Source organism: Silene latifolia, chromosome 10 (assembly GCF_048544455.1).
Source record: "Silene latifolia isolate original U9 population chromosome 10, ASM4854445v1, whole genome shotgun sequence".
Taxonomy (NCBI): domain Eukaryota; kingdom Viridiplantae; phylum Streptophyta; class Magnoliopsida; order Caryophyllales; family Caryophyllaceae; genus Silene; species Silene latifolia.
In genome coordinates, this window is record NC_133535.1 from 9,925,108 (window position 1) to 9,947,400 (window position 22,293).

A 22,293-nucleotide genomic window follows, 5' to 3' on the forward strand; every position below is an offset into this window, starting at 1 on the left:
AAGAAAAAGAAAACAATAATACTTGAACACATGGTATTTATTGGTTGTCATTATAAAAAGGTGGGGTCAGACTCTTGTAGAGTCTTAAGTTGACTCTTGGACTCAATTTAAGATTTTGTCAAAACTTAGGTAGATTATTATTGGGGATCTTGAGTGAGTTTTGTCTTGTCTCAAGACCCACCAATAATCTTACTCTACGTATATAACATAAACAACGTTTGATACCAAAACTTGAATTGGTACAGATTGGTGTTTGTTAGAGCATGGACATTGAAGAGTATGTAACAATCCTCTTATTTTTTCCTTCTCCCTCTATCTTTTTGACACATCACACTCTCTTTCATCCAACACATTTTCCACTATCTTCATCCTCCTCTTTGTCTTCTTCTATTTTTTTTCCCACATAAAAGAGAATCCTCTCTACTTCCTCTTTCATATTTTAATTATTTTTTTCTATTGGAAATCAAATAAAATAATGTCTAAATGCAATATTTTTATAGGTGAATGAAGAGAGTGGGCACAAGGGCCTATGTTGTACTTCCTCTAAAAATAGAGGAAGACTTACTCTTCCTCCTTCAAAGAGGATGTTTAATAGTAGTTCCACATTGAAGAGGACATCCTCTTAGCACCCTCTTTCATCTAAGACGATGGTCAATCCTCTTCAATGTGGATGCTCTTACACTGAACTATGTCTATAACTGGACAATTACAAGAAAAAAGCCCCACCAAATAAGGTTAAATTACAAATAATTCATTTTAACATCAAATGTTCTAAAGCAACTCAGCTTTATAACAAAAAATTCAACCACTTTTTTTTAAGACATGTTTATAAACAAATCACTCCAGATCATCTGAGTGAATCATTCTTTTTAGTTTTTCGTCCATAAAATAAGTTATTGAATTAAATTTCTATTTTACCCTTCTAGTTCACTACCTAAATTTAAAAAATGATAAAACCAAGCGGTGTTAGTCCAGTGGTAGCCGGGTTAAACCTTGAAGCTTGCAGAAATGCAGGAGTTGAGAGGTCCCGGGTTCGACTACCAGCTGGGGCGATGATCACTTGGCCACTGCAGCCCCTGAAGGGGGTGGCTTACATGGTCTATGTGGTGGTGCGGGAATACATGGGTCCGGGGGGACTCAACCCCCTCGTCATCAAAAAAAAAAAAAAAATTACTTTAATTTTTATATATTCTGAAGTAAATGATACAGTATTTGATTGAAACTTTAAATCTAAGTTTATAAATGTAGTTTGGATATTATGCTTAGGTTAGATATAGCAACATCGCACCGATGATAATGCGTTATGTTTGGTCTAGACTCCAGACCAACAAATACCCATCTATGACCAAAGGAATGCAATAGTGAATACACGATATGATGACAAATTGACAAATATTAAGACGCTGAAATAAGTGATGGACTGATTAAGTGATTATCTACGAAATTCAATAGAGTGGAACGAGAGAATAACTTTCTATGTTATATGGACATTTCACTTTGACATGTCACATGATGTCTTAGCACGATATAATACTTGAACAAAAGAACAGAATATCTTCACAATACGGACATGTCTCAGACTTGTAAAAAATGATTAGCTTGAATTTAGCTTTGGAGTCTGCATTACATTCCCGCTTTCAACAGAATTGAAATTTGCACGAAAAGCAACCTTATATGCAGGCGTGCGTAGCAATAGGCAAAGACGATGAGGGATTACGCAATAACAATGAATTATGAATGTAGCACAGAGCCTCTAGTTCTACTGCTATGTGTAGAATTATTACAAAAAGACATGGAAGAGTCAAGTCTTTGTAAAGTACAATACGACGAACATATAGAGTTAAACTGTTAGCTAGAGTGACAGTGAACCCTCTCTTTTTCTCAAACAGTCTCCCTACATTATTGACTGTACAGGAAACCCACTGAAATTCCACATTATTGCTCAACTATTCTTTTTTCAGTAAAGCTATCATAGAAAAAACACAAATATACCCCACAAAATTCATCTACGTCAATGAAAACTTCTGATGTAACTGATGAGTTTACCGTGATAGATGGTGTAGACGTGTAGTTTTGGTTCAGTTACCTGCATATGGAAATCAGAGAACAAAGCATCATTAAACCTCTTAATATATATAAGTACAATGGTTTCTAATTTCCATGATTAGTGTCCGAATGTCATGGGTGATAAAAGAGTAGCTAAGCGTAAACTAAATTCTCCTCACAATAAAATTAAAAAACAAAAACAATTGATCGGGACATAGACAGTATATTAATAGCTAGTGAAGAAGTTTTGATCAAGAGGCTAAAGTAGCTACGAGAAATAGGAGACGAAACTAGGGGCACATTTGGGATTTAACATGCATTGAGCCAAGATAGTACTTACATGGTGAAATTTGGGGCACATTGACCTCAAGTCAAGCTCTAACAAGCACGGCTGACAGGCAAGAATCATTATTTGGGATGTAACTTTGTGTCCTGAATAGTGAATACTCCCTCCTTATTTCTCTGCAGGGCCAAACTGAGCTTGTCTTTACTTCAAGACTTTCTGTAGTGTATCAGTGTGTGGCCAGAAGCCAACTCTTTTTAAAAAAAAATTAGCGATATATTGTCATGTATGTTCGGAATTTAGGAGAAGGAAGACACGCTACATGACATGTCGGGTTCATAGAACAACGGCAACCAAAGTCGCGTGGTTGGATAGAAAAGAAAAACCAAAAAAAATAAAAGCTAAATTCTTTTCATGCCATCTTTGTTCAAAATCAATCAGATTTCAAAATACAACTGAAAAATGGGTTACAGAGATTCGAACCTGGCCGCTGCACTTTGCACGCACAGAGTGACGGACAGTGTGGTATCGAACATTAAAAACAATAGAAAAACAAAAGAATTTAAGGTGCTAGTAAACAGTTGATCGAGTCATTAAAACACTTGTTTTAAATAAATACTTGTTCCAGAATAATTAGGACAGTGATGACGTGAAAGAGCAAACACGATCTTTTAAGTGTCACTAAACGAAGGAAAAGACTGGTAAAATTTAACAAAAATAGGTAAAGGATCCGCAAAAGCTTTACCCGTTAATGAAAATGCTTTACCCGTTAATGAAAAATAGCAAACACAGTTTAGTATTGAACGCGCCATCCGACTTGGCATGTCCATAATGAAAATGCCAAGCTAAGCACACCAGTGTGGCGTGTCTTCCTTTTTCCCATCTTTCTAAATTCCAATCCTACATCGACCCTATTTTATTAAATATTTGAGTTGACACCGTTTAGCTGACTTTTTATCTAATAAACATTATTTCGAAGAAAGGATCCGCAAAAGCTTTACCCGTTATAACAACAAAGCATAGTAAAAGTTTTTCCAATGAGGCCAGTTAGATCATAAGAAGGCCAGTTAGATAAAAAGTTGCCATTGTTGTTCACTGAAGAGTAGCAATCATAGATTTAAAGTTATCATAGAAAAAACAGTCATTACATTATTGACTGTACGGGAAAGCCACTGAAAATTCTACATTGCTCAACTATTCTTATTCAATAAAGTTATCATAGAAAAAACACAAATATACACCGAAAATTCATCTACGTCAATGAAAAATTCTGACGTGACGAGTTTGCCGTGAGAAATAGACGTGTAGTTTTGGTCGAATTACTTGCATATGGAAATCAGAGAACAAGGCATCATTGAAGCTCTAAGTATAAGTCCAATGGATAAAGCTTTCTAATTTTGTGATTAGTGTCCGAATGTCATGGGTGATAATAGATTAGCTAAAAATTGAAGTGTAAACTAAATTCCGTCACAATAAAGCATAAAACAAAGAATAACAATTGATCGGGACAAAGACATTACACAGTATACTAATAGCGCATTTGGGATACGAGACCGTGGTACTTGGGGAACATTTGGGGCATGTTGACCGTAAGTCAAGCTCTAACAAGCGCGGCTGACAGGCAAGAGTGCAAGACTCAAGAGTCAACTAGGATGTAACTTCTTGTCGTAATAAGCTTGTCTTTACTTCAAGAACTTCTGTAGTGTGTGGCCCAGAAACCAACTTTTTTTTAAAAAAATTTAGCGAAATAGTGTCGCTAAGAATCGGAATATATGAGAAGGAAGACAAGCCATGACATGTGAGGTTCATAGAACAAACGTCAACCAAAATGGCGTAGTTGCATAGAAAACAAAATTAAGCTAGTCTTTTAATGTTTTCTTTGTTCAAAATTAATCATATTTCAAAATAAAACTGAAAAATGGCTTACAGAGATTCGTACCTGCGCCGCTGCACTGTACACAGAGTGACGGACCAGTGTAGTATCGAACATCAAACATTAAAAACAATAGAAAAACAAAAGAATTTGAAGTGCTTCATGCTTGTCAACAGTTGATCAAGTCATTTAACACAACTGCTTTACATAAACACTCTTTCCAGAGTAATTACGGCTAAAGGCAAAAGAGCAAAAATTTAAACAAAAATAGGTAATGCTAGATATTTAAGGTGCAGCATCTTAAATTACTGACTAATATGACTATCTTAAAATTTAAGGTGCTTAGCTTGATTCTCATATGTTTATTTTTGCTTCTAAATGCCTTAGGCATGGAGAGGGTGATTATAAGAGCAATTGGTCTCCCTTGTGACGGGTTACCATTTGTGGCGGATATTTTGTGAGTTAAAATGGTAACAAAATGGGTTAGTGGAGAAAGGGGACCACATGAATAGTGTTGCAGAGAGAGAAAAAGTGGGTACTTTGTGAGGTAAAATGATATCCGTCACTCAAGAGTGACGGATATGTGCCGTCACAAACAAGAATTTGTGTTATAAGAGACCTAATATCGCATGTGCTCTAATTCTCCACACACTGGCTCAAGGCTGTGAACTTATCAGTGGTGTGCAAGCACTCTCAATCTCTCCACTTAATAATTCCAGCAACGCAGGGAAAAAGATGAAACATGCGTATAAACAGTTTAGGATCGTGATTTTTGTTTACACGACAAACTATATATAATAAACTGCGAGTATTAAACAAGCCAGCCTGCTAGCCATGTCCATAAAGAAAATGCCGTGCTGTGTTACGTGTCTTCCATTTTCCAGCTCCTTGAATTCCGATCATACATGGACCCAATATTGTAAAATACTTTCAAATTGACACAATTTTGCTGATTTTTTATTTTTAAACATTATCTTGAAAAAAGGTTCGGCAATGACCAAAGAATAAATCATGCAACAGTAATAATGGTTAAGTGTTTACTGTAGTAGATGGTGCAATTACCCTTGGTTAACTACGAGACGTAGGCCAGAGAATAAATCATCATTTAAATGCCTATATATATATATGAAAGAGTGATCAACTTCAAAAGCATCTCACACCAACTAAACTGCTGACAATTCTACAAAATGAAACCAATCCAAAATAAAAGTCCAAGTTTTATTTCTCCCCAGTGCAACAAACGAGCCTTTCTAATCATCTTTCTTTTTATTATGCAAAATATTACACTAAGTTTAGCACTACGTAGCATTGACCACCCAGGCAATGCGACCGACCATGCCGCGCTGTTGGTCATCAAGAGCCAACTAAAGGTTCCTTCAAACTGGGTTTTAAGCTCATGGAATGACTCTATTCACCACTGTTCTTGGGAGGGAGTCAAATGTGGGCGTAAACATAAACGAGTGACTGTACTAGATTTGAGTTCTAGAGGTTTGGCAGGAACCATATCTCCTTTTATTGGAAACCTGAGCTTCCTTAAGATCATTAACCTTTACAATAATAGTCTATTTGGAGAAATTCCCAGTCAATTAGGTCATCTAATCAGGCTTAATGAACTAGGGCTAGATAACAACACACTTGTAGGTGAAATTCCAGCCAACATAAGCCAACATATCTCGCTGTGTTAACCTCAGAGTGTTTTTCATAGCCAACAACAAGCTAGAGGGAAATCTCCCAACAGGACTAAGAGCATTGTCAAAGCTAACACACTTTGTTGTGCAATTTAATCATCTTACCGGCCCTCTTTTTAACATCATACAAAATCTTACTTCTTTAGTAGCAATAAGTGCTCCTGATAACTCATTTACAGGAACTATCCCAAACAGCATTGGTAGGATGCAAAATCTAACCTTCCTTGCACTTGCAGAAAATGAATTCTCAGGCACACTTCCCACATCCCTTTTTAATATCTCCTCCCTTGAAGTTCTTGATTTTATGGACAACCAACTACATGGAGAACTTCCAGCAGATGTTGGCGTCAATGTTCCCCGTCTGACATGCTTAAGCCTCAAGGCAAACAACTTCAGAGGATTAATTCCAATCACGATACAAAACCTCACAGCTCTTGAATATATTGGACTCGGTAGTAATAATTTTATAGGAAATGTTCCTTTTTATTTTGGGAATTTCCATAAGCTAAATTATTTAGATCTTGGAGGGAACTTCCTAGAGGGTGACATTAATCTTATAGATACACTTGTTAACTGCAGCCAATTACGTGTCCTCATTTTGGGACAGAATCATTTTTCAGGAATATTACCCAAATCTGTTGCCAATCTCTCCACCTCTTTGCAAAAGCTCCTAATACAAAATACTCTGATAAGTGGAAAAATTCCAGAAGGTATTACCAATCTCAACAATCTTGAGAAGTTATGGATGTCCAACTGTAAATTAACGGGATCTATCCCTCAAGATTTCGGGAAGCTCTACAAATTGGAATTACTTTCTTTGGACTCCAACAATTTAAATGGTAAAATTCCCAATTCCATGGCCAATTTATCACACTTGAGTTTGCTTTATTTAAATGACAACATATTGGAAGGGAGTATACCTCCAAACCTTAGGAATTGCCAAAGCTTGTTGTACCTGAATTTATCACATAACAAACTCAATGGAACCTTGGATAATGAGCTATTTGAAGGATCTGCTAGATTTGTTGAACTATATTTATCTTCTAATTATTTGGAAGGCTCCCTACCTTTGGAGATGGGTAAACAAAATAACCTAGTATTATTAGGACTAGATAACAATAAGTTTTCGGGTATCATTCCAGATAGTCTTGGTGACTGTTCTGACCTTCAACACCTCTTCATGGATGGAAATTCTTTCCAGGGAAATATTCCGTCATCCTTCGCTTCTTTGGCTAGCCTCCAAGAAATTGACTTTTCTCGAAACAATTTATCTGGCCCAATTCCAGCCTTCTTCTCTAAATTTCCTATATTATATTATCTTAACTTATCTTATAACGATTTTGAGGGAAGGGTTCCAACAAATTCAGTATTTGCAAATGTAAGTGCGGTCTTTGTTACTGGCAATAGCAGACTTTGTGGAGGAATTAAACAGCTTCATTTACCTAAGTGCATTGAGAAGAAAAGCTCGGGAAAAAAGAAAAGAATAATGTCTCATGCCCTTAAATTGATAATTCCAATTGTTGGCGCACTATTTGGGATGGTGGCCATAGCATCAGGGTTGTATCTGGCATGTCTCAAAAAGAAAAAGTCACCTCTTTCATGAGGTTCAATGATGGGGATTGTAACCATGAAAGTGTCGTATGACATGTTACTAAAAGCAACATCTGGTTTTTCTTCAGAGAATCTACTTGGGATGGGATCTTTTGGATCCGTGTTTAAGGGGATTTTGGATGGAAAATTGGTTGCAGTTAAAGTGCTCAACTTGCAACACCGCAGTGCATCTAAGAGCTTCATGGCAGAGTGTAACACATTGAAGAATGTCCGTCATCGGAATCTGGTAGGCGTTATAACAGCTTGTTCCAGCATTGACTTTCAGAGAAACGATTTTAAAGCACTGGTATATGAGTTCATGCCAAATGGGAGTCTAGACAGATGGTTACATGGATTCGAACGAAACATGAGCCTTGCTCAAAGGGTGGATGTTGCGATTGATGCTGCCCATGCACTCATCTATCTCCACCATGAGTGTGAAACTCCAATAGTGCATTGCGACTTGAAACCGAGCAACATATTGCTTGACAGTGACATGGTCGCTCATGTTGGAGATTTTGGATTAGCAAGGTTTCTTACTCAACCTCGACATCCAAATCAAAGTAGTACAATTGGAATCAAAGGCACTGTAGGTTATGCTGCTCCAGGTAAGAATAGCGTGATTCCTATTTATAATTAGTCTGAAAAAAATCATATAACTATATTATCATCAAAAGACCCCTTCATGCATGCACAGTTAGTGACCTTACCTAGCTAACATAGATTCATAGTAAATGAATGTTCTAAGGCTTGCCTATGTATATCTGATACCCAATTATGCGTCTAAGCCTTTGCATTGGGTTCACATGTCAGAGTATGGGCTCGCAAGTGAGTCATCTACAAAAGGTGATGTCTACAGTTATGGCATATTGCTACTCGAGCTAATGACAGGGAAGAGTCCAACAGACAGCATGTTCAAGGAAGGCTACAGTCTCCATAAGCATGCAGAAGCAGCATTACCTGACCAAGTCTTGCAAATTGTGGATCCATCACTTGAAGAAGAGAACCTCACCGAAGAAGCAGAAGACCCAAGGGCAATCCAAGGTGTGCTTCAAAGAAGATTGGAATGCATTACTACTGTGATCAGTGTCGGAGTGTCGTGCTCAAATCATTTGCAACAACAACGAATGAAAATAGTTGACGCGAGAAGCAGGCTTCAATCAGCAAGAGACAACCTTGTTGGTGCTAGAAACAGGCGTAATCTTCCTGCAAGAGGTATATCATCAGACATATCATGAGTTTATTATTAACGAATTATTCTTGACGTTTCTATTTGCTTAGAGGTATAACATAACATTATTTCCTTTTGGTTACAGGGGCCTGACCGCCAAAGGCTGATTTTAATCAGGATAACAAGCGCCCCGTCAAATGAAGTCTCATGATAGTATTGTTGAATGTAATATGCTACTCCGTATTAAGTTTCAGTCAGTCTGCTGTATACATACATGACTAATAAATTGTTAAGTAATGTACTACTTATCATCGTGTAATTGTGTACTCGTATTTACCGTTAATTCACACTGAACTTGACAAAATAATACTCCCTCCGTTCCGTTCATTTATTTAGCGTAATTAAAGTACCCATTCACAAAGATAAGAATAAGAAAAGGTAAACAAATGAATTAGACGGAAGGAGTACTACGAGAACATCCACATTTTTATTGCTTATTTTTAAAATTATATGCATTATACGAGTTACATTTACCAAATCTAAACCCAGGAACTTTAAAAAAAAAATTGCAGAATTTTTAGTCTTACAATAAATAAAAATCATAAAAAAAAAAAAAAAAAAAAAAGGAAAAAGCGCACCTTCCATAATCTTCCAATTCCGAGATTAATCTTCGATCCATGGCGACACTTGATTCCAATTCCGAGGCTAATTAATCTTCCTTCCATAGTTCCATGGTGTTCTTCCTTTTTCCTTTGTTTGTGTGAGTTTACTCGATTAGGAACATCCGGATCGAGCTTGATCTGAAAAATGAACATTATTCCAATTCCGAGGCTAATTCATTTTTAGGTTGGCTTTTGTTGAACAATATCATTCGAGCTGGGTCAAGCTCAAGTCCTTAGGGTAAAGATTATTTGTAGTCTTGAGACAAGACTTTGATAAGTCTTGAGATAAGACTCACTCAAGACTACCAATAATCTAGCCTAGTCTTGGCAAAGTCTTAAGTTGAGTCTTGGAACCCCATCTTAAAGAAAAATTGTCTAATGAGTGGGCAACATGTGTCATTTCTTTTTGTTAAAAAAAAAAAAGTGGAGTGGAAAAATAGAGTCTGAGGTGAGTCTGACGGATAATATATAAAGTCCGAGGCGAGTCTGAGATGAGTCTGAACAATAAAGAAATAATAAAAGTTAGTGGAAAACTGATGTGGCAGAGTCTTAAGACTTGGAAGAGTCTAACTGATAATCTTACCCTTAGTTTGGGATTAGGTCGAGTTATTTGAGTCGGGTCATTTGTCAAGTCTAAGCTTGTATAAACTTGTAGAGCCTAAAAGATTAAGATGAGACACGATTTTGAAGATATATAATAGCCTAGATCTAGCAAAAACAACCCGACTCGATTGAACCGACCTCAGAATCGAAATTGACCCAAACTACATCACTCGAATGTGACCTGGCCCGGCCCAAACTCGATATGAGCTTCTCTTGACCCGATAATGACCCGCCAAAATATAACTCTAATTGAACCTAAAAGACTTGAAATGACTTTTTCTCTCTAATCCATTGGCCCGAAATGACCCGACCTAAAATAACCCGACCCGCTTAGCCCGAAACAAACCCGAAACTCGAATGACTCAACCGGACCCCAATTAACCCGAAATCAATAAAAGATCGAATTGACCCATCTCGAATGGGCTCGATCGATTGACCCGTTTACCAAGTCATGTCATGAAATGATTTGATTTGATTTAGTGTCTCTCTCATTCAAGTACTAACGGGCTCCATTTTTTAATGGAAGTTTATGTTGGGCTTATCTAATGCTTGTTGAGCCTAAAACATTTAAAAGCAGAATCCGCTCGAACATATAACTCGCGTCAATATATGTTACAACAACTCTCCTATAGGGCCGTCCTATAGTATATGACGGGCCCAAATAGGAGAGAGTCCAATTGTTAAATAAGATCTGTTCAACATAATAAAAGTAAAAGCGAAATTAAGAGCAGTTATGTAAAAGCATTACAGGCTTACAGGACCTGGCAAAACCAATCCGACCCGAAAAGGTTGACCCGAGACCCGAAATCGACCCGAACTGCCGCACCCGAATGACACCCGAAGCCCGAATTGATCCGACCCGACCCGAAAATGACCCGAGCTTTCATGGACCCGTAACAGACCCGACCCGAAATGTCCGACCCGAAACCACTCAACCCGAAAATGACCCGATAAAATATAACTCTAATTGACCCCAAAAGACTTGTAATGCCTTTTTCTCTCTTAATCATTTACCCGAAAATGACCCGACCCAAAATAACCCGACCCGCTTGCCCGAAACAGACCCGACCAACAAACCCGAAATCCGAAATGACCCAGCCCGACCCGAGCTAACCCGAAAATTTGGGAAACCCGAAATAGCCCGATCCGAACCCGACCCGTTAACCCGATTTGCCAGGTCGTTACAGCCAACTTCAACTACCCATGATCAACCCTCTTCTTTAAATCAAAAATCGCATTTTTTTTCACTACACTAATAAATGGATAACTGTGCTACTTGTATAACTCAATTTTCCACATGAAAGGTACGAAGGTGGTGATCATATTGATGTGATCTAATCATCTAAGTCAACGAATTTAATCAGCTTGATTTCTTCCTAAAATGTGGAGTTTTTAAAGCATAAATTATATCTTCAAATTATAAATTATACAAAGTAAAAATTATAAGATTTCATACTATAACTTTGAGTTTTTACATTATAATCATAAATTTTGACTTATACAAGTACTTCCTTTTCTTCAAGTTAATACATCCACAAACTATCAACTATAAAGATAAACTCCAAAAACTCAATGCTCAATCTAAAATAAACAGTGCTTTTCTGTAACTTGAGAGTTAAATTTTAAAGTTTTTATTTTAAAAAGATTCAAATTGAAACCTAGGTTTTTAAACTTTAAAACCGCTAATTTTAAAGTCGAAACCTTTGAATTTCAAACATAAGCCTAGTGTTTTCATTATTTAAGTTCTCATCTTAAATATGATGTTTTCAAGTTAGAATCTCAAATTGTTATTATTTTTTAAGAACTCGATTTCCAAAATCTAACTTAGTTTATTTTCAATTAATTTATTCGTTTTCAAAGCTGAGGTAGGACTTGAACCCACATCTTGTGCAATGCACACGCTCTTCCATTTGAGCTAATCAGCTTTCACGAGCTTTTTTTACTTCCATCCACAAACTTATAACTCTCATTGGAATGAGAACTAAATCAAAAGTCGTCAAACTAAAATCAAGTGTCATCAAACTAAAAATACAAGCACTGAAAATTCAGATTCGAATGATATCTTGCATGAAACTCGGTAATGAAACGACAGTTCAAGATACGATAAATGACACTAACAAAAAAAACTATTTGAATATACAGTGATAGATTAAACAGTAAACCTGAAATCCTTTATCAAAGTTAGAAAACAAGTATAGAAAACAAACCTTGGTTATTGAAGTATATATTGAACCATGTTCTACATTAATGATGGAAGAAGAAGCAAATTGTATAAGTTAAACTTGATGAATTGATGCTTGATGGAGTATGCTGCTCATAAAAAAAATGCTTGTTTGAGGGAAGGTGGGAAATTACACAGATGGAGGAAGTTAAAAATAGGAGAGTAAGGTTACACTAATAATAAACCGTATAAAATTTTATAAATATTTAAATAAAATAGAAAATATGATTTGGGCCTTATAAGTTGAAAGTTTGGACTGGTCTTATGTCATAAGACCCTCCTTTCTAACAATTTGTGTATATGTTATTAATTAGTTTTTTTTTCCTGGCTGCTAAAGGTCGTCGACAAATTACTAAATATCGTCGACAATTTTAATGAACTTCCTAATTTGCCCCTCCCTCACACTCCCCCTTATAATTCCCATTTTATTCAATAACAACCTTTCACATTCGAAATTTTGAAAAAAAAAAAAACCCGACTCAAATTTCAACAAAAAAAACGTATCGACCGCATAATTTCCGTCACGAATTCAAACATTCAACAAGGTATGTGATTACTATTAAATTTTTTTTTGTAGTATTTTGTTAAGGTTGTAAATTTGTGACGGAATTAGGATAGATGCCAAATTAGTGACGGAATTAGGATAGGTGCTATGATTTCAATCGGATTTAGTCGTTATCGTACGTGATTACAATCAAACGCAATTATCGTATCAATTAATCGAGACAAAAAAAAAAAAAAAAAAAAAAAAAAAGTAACACGCATGAATCGGGCCACGGACGAGGGAGTTCTTCGTCCAACACCGAGGCCCGCAGGGCGAAGAACCCTCTCGTCATATGGGTGTGGACGAAGGATTCTCTCGTCTGTGATGGGCTTTGGACGAAGAAATCCTTCGTCTGGCCCAGTTTACACGGTTTTTTTTTTTTTTTTTTTGTTTTATAATTTCTCGATACTTTTTTTTTTTTTTTAAATAAATTTTTTTCCGTCTTATTTTGTTATCGTTATAAAGTAATAAATTATTAATAATAATTGTCGTCCGTGCCGAAGTCGTTGTAAATATATATTATTTCCGTCTCGTTTTGTCGACGTGAAATATTAATTAATTATTACTAATAAACACCTTATGGGGATATTTTTTTTTTTATTATTTTTTAATTAACTTAAACTTATATTTTAAATATAAATATAATTATTACTAATAAACTTATATTATTTCCGTCTTTGTTTTATTAATTTAAGTAATCAAGTTGTTGTAAATATGTTTTTGTTGCGTCTCGTTTAGTTTACGTAAAATATTAATTAATTATTATTAATAAACCCCGTTCCGGGTTATTTTGTTTTTTTTTTAAAATTTTTAATTTACTTAAACATATATTTATAAATTCTTTGTTTTATTTTTTGAATAGATGGCCGGTGGAGGAAATGACCGTCAAGTTCGAGCTCGAAAGGGGCTCCAGTTTGAGTCTGAGGTTGGAGATGGTAGTACCGATTCGTGGACTGATGAGCGGGTGGAGGAGGAGCTGGTTCGGTCTGGTGATGTGATAGGTGAGGAGGAGGCGGGTATTGAGCGAGTGCGTAGGGTGCCACGTAGACGGAATGAGGTGGGGCGTTTCCAGCGGAGGTCGGATGGTAGTTCTAGTAGTGTGGTGGCTCCGAAGAAGAAGTCGGGTAAGGATGTCTCTTGGTTGATCGATCATCGTGTTCCTGGTGGTCCTGACTTTCCCCACGTGATTCCTACCTTTGGGGGCCACATTGCCAACACCTTATGGTCGACTCCTAATGAGGTCGGTCGACCAGTTTTGACGGGTTACCACCGGTTTGGTATGACGAGGTTGTTGAGTTGTTGGCAACTCCCCCGTTTAAGACTATTTATGACGGTACTGGTCTTTCTCACCTATTAGATTCCATGGCCGAGAATTATAACATGCCCCTTATTTCTGCTTTTGTTGAGAGATGGCAACCCGACACCAACAGTTTTCACATGCCTTTTGGGGAGATGTCCATACTCCTTCACGATGTTGCGCAGATCTTAGGCGTTCGGGTTGATGGTAACTGTTGTAAGGTGGAGAATAATGACGGGACGTTGGCGGATCCCCTTATGCATGTTTGTGGCTTTTTTGGGATTTCATCAGAGCAGTTGAGGTTGCCGTTAAACTCTAAGAAGAAGGTCCCTATTTACAAGAGTGGGGGTATATTGGTAGATGCAGTTTGTGAAACGGCGAGAGTTTAGGGTTTAGGGTTTGGGGTTTGGGGTTTGGGGTTTAATTATGTTTTCATTGGTTTATGTTTTAAGTATGTCAAAACACGTTTTAAGGAATGTTTTTATTAAAATATGTCAAATTATGTTTTAAGGATTGTTTTAATTAAATTACGTTTTAAGTCAATTAATCGGATGCAGAGGATAATAAACTACAATAATCGGATAATTAAATAAAAAAAAAATATAAGGTACAATATTCAGATATATAAAATAGAAGGTACAATAATCGGACAAATAAAAGCTAAGAACACCTCGCGAAATCGCGCCATAATCGGATCTGATGTCGATACAGGCTATTATAATGATCTACGCTTGCATCATGTACCCAACAAGGGGCTAATGGAGGCATAGGTGACAAGGGGCGTACCCGGAGCCGCAAATAGTGGTTTCCCGCATGTAATACCCATAAGACACCATATGGGGTACGTACTCCGGGGGGGGGCTCGTAGAGGCAAATAAGTAAAACTACCATTCCAATGTCGCTGACCTTCTCGATCGTCAAATGCAGAAATACAACATATCACCCAATTGTACATCGTAGCATAACCATATAGATCGAAACCGTCCATCCAATTACCCGAGCCACACGGTATCTGATCCATAAATGTAATTCTAGCTACCTCCGTATCAAATCTCCCTGGGCCATAGATATGATCACGGTAATCGGGACTACGAATTTCCCTAAGTAAATCTGTTCTAGCCATCGTGAAATGAGATTGGTCACCCCGAACAGCATGTGAGATAACTCGAAAACCACAATGACCGTCTCCGTAAGGATTAAACCATGCTTCTACATACTCGTGAAAAAATGAAGGCAGGAAGTCACGATAAGGAAAATACCTCAAATCACCAATGGTGTAGTCGACCTCAAGAGGTGCGCAATAAGTTGTGCCGAAACTCCCCGTAGTCGTGGTAGCAGTGGTAGACGGTGTACCGGGGCCCGTTTGAGTGGACCGGGGGGTTCTATACGGAGTAAAACGAACCGACGGAGTAGAACGGGGAGTAGACGACGGAGTAACAGGAACCGTCGGAGTAGAACGGGGGGTACTAGACGGAGTACGTTGGGAAGACGGAGTACCTACTCGAACACGAACCCGTGCATGCTCAACGGCGGACGGATCTCTACGAGTTCCCCTACTCGGACGTCCTCTAGGGTTCTCGTTGACCCGAGGCTCGTTTACATCCTCCTGATCCGGATGTATCTGAGAGTAAAGGGCATCGAACATGGATGATCTCATACTCGGATCTGCATTCCAAATTTCATCGAATAACTCCTCCAATCGATCATCATCACAAGTCGGCATTGCCTCCGAACCATCGTACTCCAACTTCCTCCAAAATGCATGTAACACATCAACAGGGACCCGAGATCCGTTTCTAGAAATGCGGTGAAGTGAACAAGCACATAACAAACCAAGTGTAGTAGCCTTTACACAACCGCAATCGATCGTCAAGGCATCTTCCGTCATCTTGGCACCTCTTTCGAATTCTTCACGCAATTCACTGATGGCATTCTTTGATATTTTGCAAGAAAGTCTGGAAAATAATCGCTGAATCCCCGTCAACCGCCTCGATCTAGATAACTCCAACGAGTGTCGGATCTCAACATGTTGCGTTTCCATCAAAGAATGAAACCGACTCGGATGCTATCAATCGCGCCAGTTTTCGCGCTATTCAGCCATCTCTTCAAATTCGCATGAGCCGACTCAACCCGGGATGTAGAAGTATTGCCAAAATGAGTTATGTTGTTCGTTCTATACTTGGCCCATTTTTCCAAGTGCGGGAACCATTGCCTCTCAATATAAGCCGCCACTCCCGCCCATTCCCTTGCCAATTTGCCCCACGCAACATTAAACTTATCTTCGGTTTCCGCCTCGACAACCGCAACGCAGAAACAAGTTAAAAGTTACGTGCTTAGCCCAACTATCTTGACCCGTGATATCAAGTGCTTTCGTCTCCACGTTAGAATATATATGCCAAAGACATAGCAAGTGAGACGAATCCGGAAAAACAATGGGAATCGCGTTCAACAAACCTTTCTCGCAATCGGAACAATAGCATTAGGTTGAACGGCATCATTGAGCAGGGCCTTCAGTTTCCGTAGGACCCACAGATATTTCTCCTCGGACTCATGCGTCACAAGAGCATACGCGATGACAAAGCTCTTCCCGACAGGTGTGACTCCAACCATCTCAACAAGCGGAAGACGGTATTCATTTGTCTTGTACGTGGAATCGATCTGTACCACATAATAGTATGATCGAAACATCTTAACCGCTTCTGGATGAGCCATGAACACGTGGGTTAGCTCATCGGTCTCCTGATCAGTGACCCAATAATGAACGTACTTATCTTTGAACCGCAAGTGCTAATATCTCACAGTCTTGGGTTTCTCCCATCTCTTTCCTCGACCCTTACTTTCTGAGAACGGTTGTAGATTTGTCGCCGATTAGGTCTTGACTTTTCCGGATTCCGCTGATGTAAACCCGCACTAATAATTGCCGGTCTAACGTGAGCTCTAACTTGGGCATCGATATAAGCCAACTCTTCGTCATCAAACTTTGCAAAGTATCTGTCGCCGTCACAATACAACGTTAAACCATGATTATGAAACCCGGATCTCATCACAAGCTGCCACTTATTCTCTTCTAATTCAACAACTTTCATTGAAAATTTGCAATTGCACCACGCGGTAGCGTGTTACCCTCATTAAAGAATCGGCATCCTTATTTACGGGACCTTTTCCACCCATCCGACAAACAAAATAACGTTGTCTCAAATTCGTGTTACGACCAACTTTCTTGTTGCTTGATTTTTTTATACCAAACCCGAGTCGGAGCCCGATCTCATATGCCCAATTAAACGCTTCAGTACTAGATGCAAAAAATCTGGTTGTCGTAAAATGATCCGAGTAATCAACACCGTCTCCATCGTTAATCACTGCGCACGCGCATTTCAACAAGTTAGTTATTAATTCAATTATTTGCTACGGGACTAGTCGAAGTAAATATAAAATAATATAAAATTAATACAAACACGGTAATAAGTTATTTTTTACAAAACGAGTCAGAAATGTTAAAGATAAAAATTTCATATAAAGACGGTAATTAATTAATTCAATTGTTTTATAATACAAAAACGGCATTTAATTATTTTGTACACAACGAGTCGGAAATAACGGAAATTAATTATAATTATTTGAATTGTCGGAAACTATAAAAAATAAAAAATTTTAATACAAAGACGGAAATTAATTATTTTATACAAAACGAGTCGGAAACAAAAAAAAAAAAAAAAAAAAAAAAAGTAACGAGAAACTCTAAAACAAAAAAAAAAAAAAAAAAAAAAAAAAACAAACAATGAGCCGACGAAGGAATCCTTCGTCCAAGACCAAGCCTGACGAAGGAATCCTTCGTCCAACACCAAGCCCGATTTAAGGAATCCTTCGTCCATGGGCCATATGAGACGAGCCCATGCTTAAATGCGGCCCTGGGTCCGGGACGAAGAACACCCACGTCTCGGCCACCTCGTTTTTTTTTTTTTTTTTTTTTTTTTTTTTTTTCCGATTAATTTTTCATATAAATCCGTCACAAATTCTATCATAATTCCGTCTACATTCATGGCATCTATCCTAATTCGGGATTCAAACGATAATAAAACATAAATTTTTAACAAAACTAAATCGTAAACTAACCTCGTTACTATCTTCATTGTTGAAATCGTTGTTAAAATCGTTCCCGTTCATGTTGTTAATTACAAAACCCGACTTTTTTTTTGTTTGTTTGAAATATTTTAGTGAGACGGTGACTTGTGTTTTAGTGAGACGGTAATTTCATTTCTGTTTTGAGACGGAAATTGCATTTTGGTGAGACCAATATGGAGTCATGATATGGAGGGCAAACTTGGAATTTTACGTTAATTGTCGACGATATTTAGTAATTTGTCGACGACGTATAGCAGGACCCTTTTTTTTCCGTTATCCAAGCAGTTGTCAGTTGTGACTCTTGTGAGCTTTCAAAGGGAAGGCGATTATGTCTTATTTAAGAGGTATGAAGAAGATTTGAAGAATTTAATATAATTAGTTTTAAACCCACGAAATTTACGGTATATTTTAAGATTTGTTGATACTCCATTTTTTTTTTCATTTTCTTTTTTAAGGTTAAAATTTCTGAACTTTAATCGTAAATATGCTTAAAATAAGATATTTACTTATTATCAAAATATCTTTTGCTAAATATTTTTTATGTTAACAAAAAAAACAAATAGAAGTCGTAAAATATGGTCAAAGTTCTGTCTTGGAGCCCATAATAAAACAAATGAGAAGATAAAAAAATGGAGGAAGTATTAAATAACGCAAATAACAGTTTTGCAATTAATGTCGTACTTTGTACAATAATTTTAAAAGAATAAAATTTAAATTTTGATCTCCCCCCATCAACAAAATAAATTAAACTTTATTGGTCTACATAGTATTATGTAGATCTGTCAAATTTACCAGAATTACAAGAATGCCTGAACCTACACCGTTTTTTCATGGAAATAAACCCTTAAATCTTGACTCGCTAGTCGCTACCCAAGACTAAGTTACAACAAAACAACTTGCTAATTTAGTACCAACACTTAGAAGTGTCAAATTCTGACCCTACCTGAAAACCTGACCCGACTTGCTAATTTTAGGTGTTTCATATACTTGGACATTTATTGTATTTTTAAGATCACAAATTTTTATTTCAAACCGCTATATCCGTCTGAAATGGTCAGACGGATATCATTTCCTCTCACAAAAAACCCATTTAGGGGTGAGTGGGAAAGCACATGGGGGTGTCCCACCACCCATGTGCTTCTCACTTGTGAGAGGTCTTATTACAGTCTGAAATAAGGCGGTCTTAAGCAAGACGAACTATTTTAAGACACAATATTGTAAACCTTTCATGCTAAATAAACAATGTGTAAACACTTATTACGCAAACCACTTCTTGTGCCAAACTTCTTGGGTTTGTGGAATTGGAGTTATGTTGTGTGCTCTGGTAAGGAAATGTGTGACGAAATTTATATGGTTGCTTTAGCAAAATTGAAACAGGCTTAAATGAAAGTCCGTTAGTTTTCGGATTACCCGGCCCACTAGAAAAAGGCGGGTTAGGGCACAAATTTAGGCCCGACTGAACGTGTACTTTGGCCTATTGGGCAAAATTATTGGCCTGGCCCGATCCCGGAAATGATCACCTCTACTCCGAAAAATTATGCATACGTCACCAATACACATACATTATCTGCATAATCACTTGACCACCCACCCAACACATCAGTAATTCAGTATAATACTTAATGTTAGTATACTAGTCTATTAGACTTGGAAAGTTGGAAGTCATTCCTTGAGTAGTTGAGTGCCAGTAGCGGACTGGCAGTTACCATTAGGGATGGCAGTGGGTCGGGGACCCGACCCAGATCCTGAGGGTCGGACCCTAATGGATCGGGTATGGGTCTTATTTTTTCAGACCCAATGGGTATGGGGCGGGTATGGGTCATAAGAAAATATTTCGGGTTCGGGTCCGGGTCTAAGTTATGAGACTCATACCCGACCCTTAGACCCTTTATTAAAAAAAAAAAAAAAAATCAAAATCACAACTTTTCTGAATTCATACTGGCAGACCGTAGAAACAAAGTAAGTAAAGTCTTTTTCTCTTCCCTCATCCCATAAAGTGATAAAACCCGACCAAACTCTTTTAACAATACCACCACTCCACCACTTACACAAGGAAACCACCACCACAGCACAGATACGCGACTGGCAACCACCTCTCTAATAGGCGGCGACCGAGAACCACCATTAACGGCAATCAGCGACGGTTAGATGGAGACGGCTATCTAGTACGGTATTGATTTTAGGGTTCCGAGTTTGATTATTTCACATGTATTTGGAGGTAAAATTAATTTAGGTCTTCTTTGTCTTTCTTAATCTCTTTGGTATGTATATTGGATTTGGTTGTGTACAATAGAGATTAATAAACTCATATTGTGAAAGTAGCATGAATTATTAAAGTGGCTGAAACGCGGACCCGCGGGAGGACCCAGACCCAACCCTTGCCCATAGGGTCCGGGTATGGGTCCTCAAATTTTAGACCTTTGCGGGTTTGGGTCGGGTACGGATCCAAAGGGAAAATCTCGGATCGGGTCCGGGTCTGTGTGAACCCTACCCAGACCCTACCCATTGCCATCCCTAGTTACCACACTGACTTCGTCTCTTCTGCAGTTTCGCTAAGGGGTCAGCCTCTATCAGCGCTATAAAGAATTCCATATTGGTGGGCTATTCAATTAATACGCCACAAGCCCACAAAGTTAATGCTCCATTGAAAGCTTCTTATATACCTCGAAACAACCGGATAAATAAAAACACTTAGTCTTCCTTAATATAAAACCATCAGTTAGTTTTACTGAAGACGGGTCAGAGCAAGTGAAGGTAATGCCATTCACAGAACGGATAGGGGGACAAGGTAGGGGCACCCCCATGTGCTTCCCTCTCTCCTCTATTTGGGTCATTTGTGAGAGGAAATAGTATCCGTCACTCCAAAGTGACGGATACGTGCCGTCTTCAATGAGATTTTGTGTAAACCCATATCTATTAATTATAAGGCCTTGTTCTTTCTGACTTATTTTCACTTACTTGATTCATTCACTTTTATTCTATTGATTCGATTCGGTTTAGCTTTCGATTCACTTGACTCGGCTCTATTCGATTCCGATTGATTGATTCACTCTATTCGATTCACTCACTCAACTCGGCTCCATTCGATTCACTCTCCACTAAATTCAGCCAATTTCAATTTTGCGAATCTTAAACTTAATAGTTTTTATTAATATTATTAATACTATATAATTATAATTATAGTTATAATTATAATTATTATTATTATAATTATTATTATTATTATTATTATTATCATCATCGTCATCATTAATTTATTATTAATTAATCATCCTCATTATTGTTATTATTATGAATATTATGGTTATTAAAATCAATAATATTCATATTAATATAATTAATACTATTACTATTACTATTATTATTATTAATATGAATATTAATTAAGAATAATATTATTAATAACATTGTTAATTTTAATATTACTATTATTAATACCTAATTATTTTTTCATATACGAACTTTACTCTTTCATATACACTTTTTCATAACGTTCTATTTTGTACCCTTTTCACCTAAAACTAAACCAAGTGAACTTTTAAATCAATATTTTTCCCTAAAACTTAATTTAATTGCTCAAATGACTTAAAACTATCAAGACGGATTCTAATTTTTCAAATAATAAATTAATTTACTTGTTATAAATTATTAATATTATTTGAAGAGTTTTAATTAATCAACCAAATTTTATTTATTTGGTAAAGATGAAATTAGGGTTTGTCTATTTTTATTTATCTAATTAATTAAATTAGGATTGTTGCTGCTTCGTGGTGGCTACATAATCTGTCAAATTAGGATGATAAACGGCTAGACTTTGAACATCAATATAGAAAATTGGTGCTTCATTATTTCACCTAATTAGATTGATGGCGAACCGTGGTTCATGGTGGCTACCTAGTTAATCACTCAAATTAATATATTATTAGTATTAATATTATTAATATTATTATTGATGTTCTTCTTCTTCTTCTAATAATAATAATAATAAATTATTATTATTATTATTATCAATATCAATATTAATATTATTTCAGTTCAATTCAGCTCCAATCAGCTTAGTTGAGTTCAAATTCTATTCATTCAAATTTCACTCTCCATTCATTCGATTCGATTCGGCTTCATTCCATTCGATTCGATTCGATTCGATTCGATTTGATTCGATTCGATTGATTCATTCATTCGATTCATTTCAT

At 37.1% G+C, this 22,293-nt stretch overlaps 1 protein-coding gene and 2 long non-coding RNA genes across 4 annotated transcripts in view; 2 read left to right on the forward strand and 1 right to left on the reverse strand.

Moving 5' to 3' along the window:
* LOC141605036 (uncharacterized) overlaps positions 1-22,293 on the forward strand; it is a 148,547-nt gene that overhangs the window by 81,574 nt on the left and 44,680 nt on the right. The gene's annotated exons all lie outside the window — the stretch shown is intronic.
* On the reverse strand, positions 1,582-9,526 carry LOC141605032 (uncharacterized). 2 transcript variants are annotated; one of them, XR_012526265.1, is made up of 3 exons: positions 9,290-9,526; positions 2,387-2,508; positions 1,582-2,086 (listed from the first exon to the last, which is right to left on the reverse strand). It is a non-coding gene; the product is annotated as an uncharacterized LOC141605032 (long non-coding RNA). The 2 variants fall into 2 exon arrangements; XR_012526266.1 differs by lacking the exon at positions 9,290-9,526 and adding an exon at positions 8,441-8,537.
* Positions 5,523-9,015, forward strand: LOC141605026 (putative LRR receptor-like serine/threonine-protein kinase At3g47570). Its single transcript, XM_074423657.1, has 3 exons — positions 5,523-8,088; positions 8,294-8,695; positions 8,797-9,015. The coding sequence occupies exons 1-3, from the start codon at positions 7,500-7,502 to the stop codon at positions 8,802-8,804; spliced, it is 999 nt and encodes a 332-aa protein (XP_074279758.1). The 5' UTR covers positions 5,523-7,499; the 3' UTR covers positions 8,805-9,015.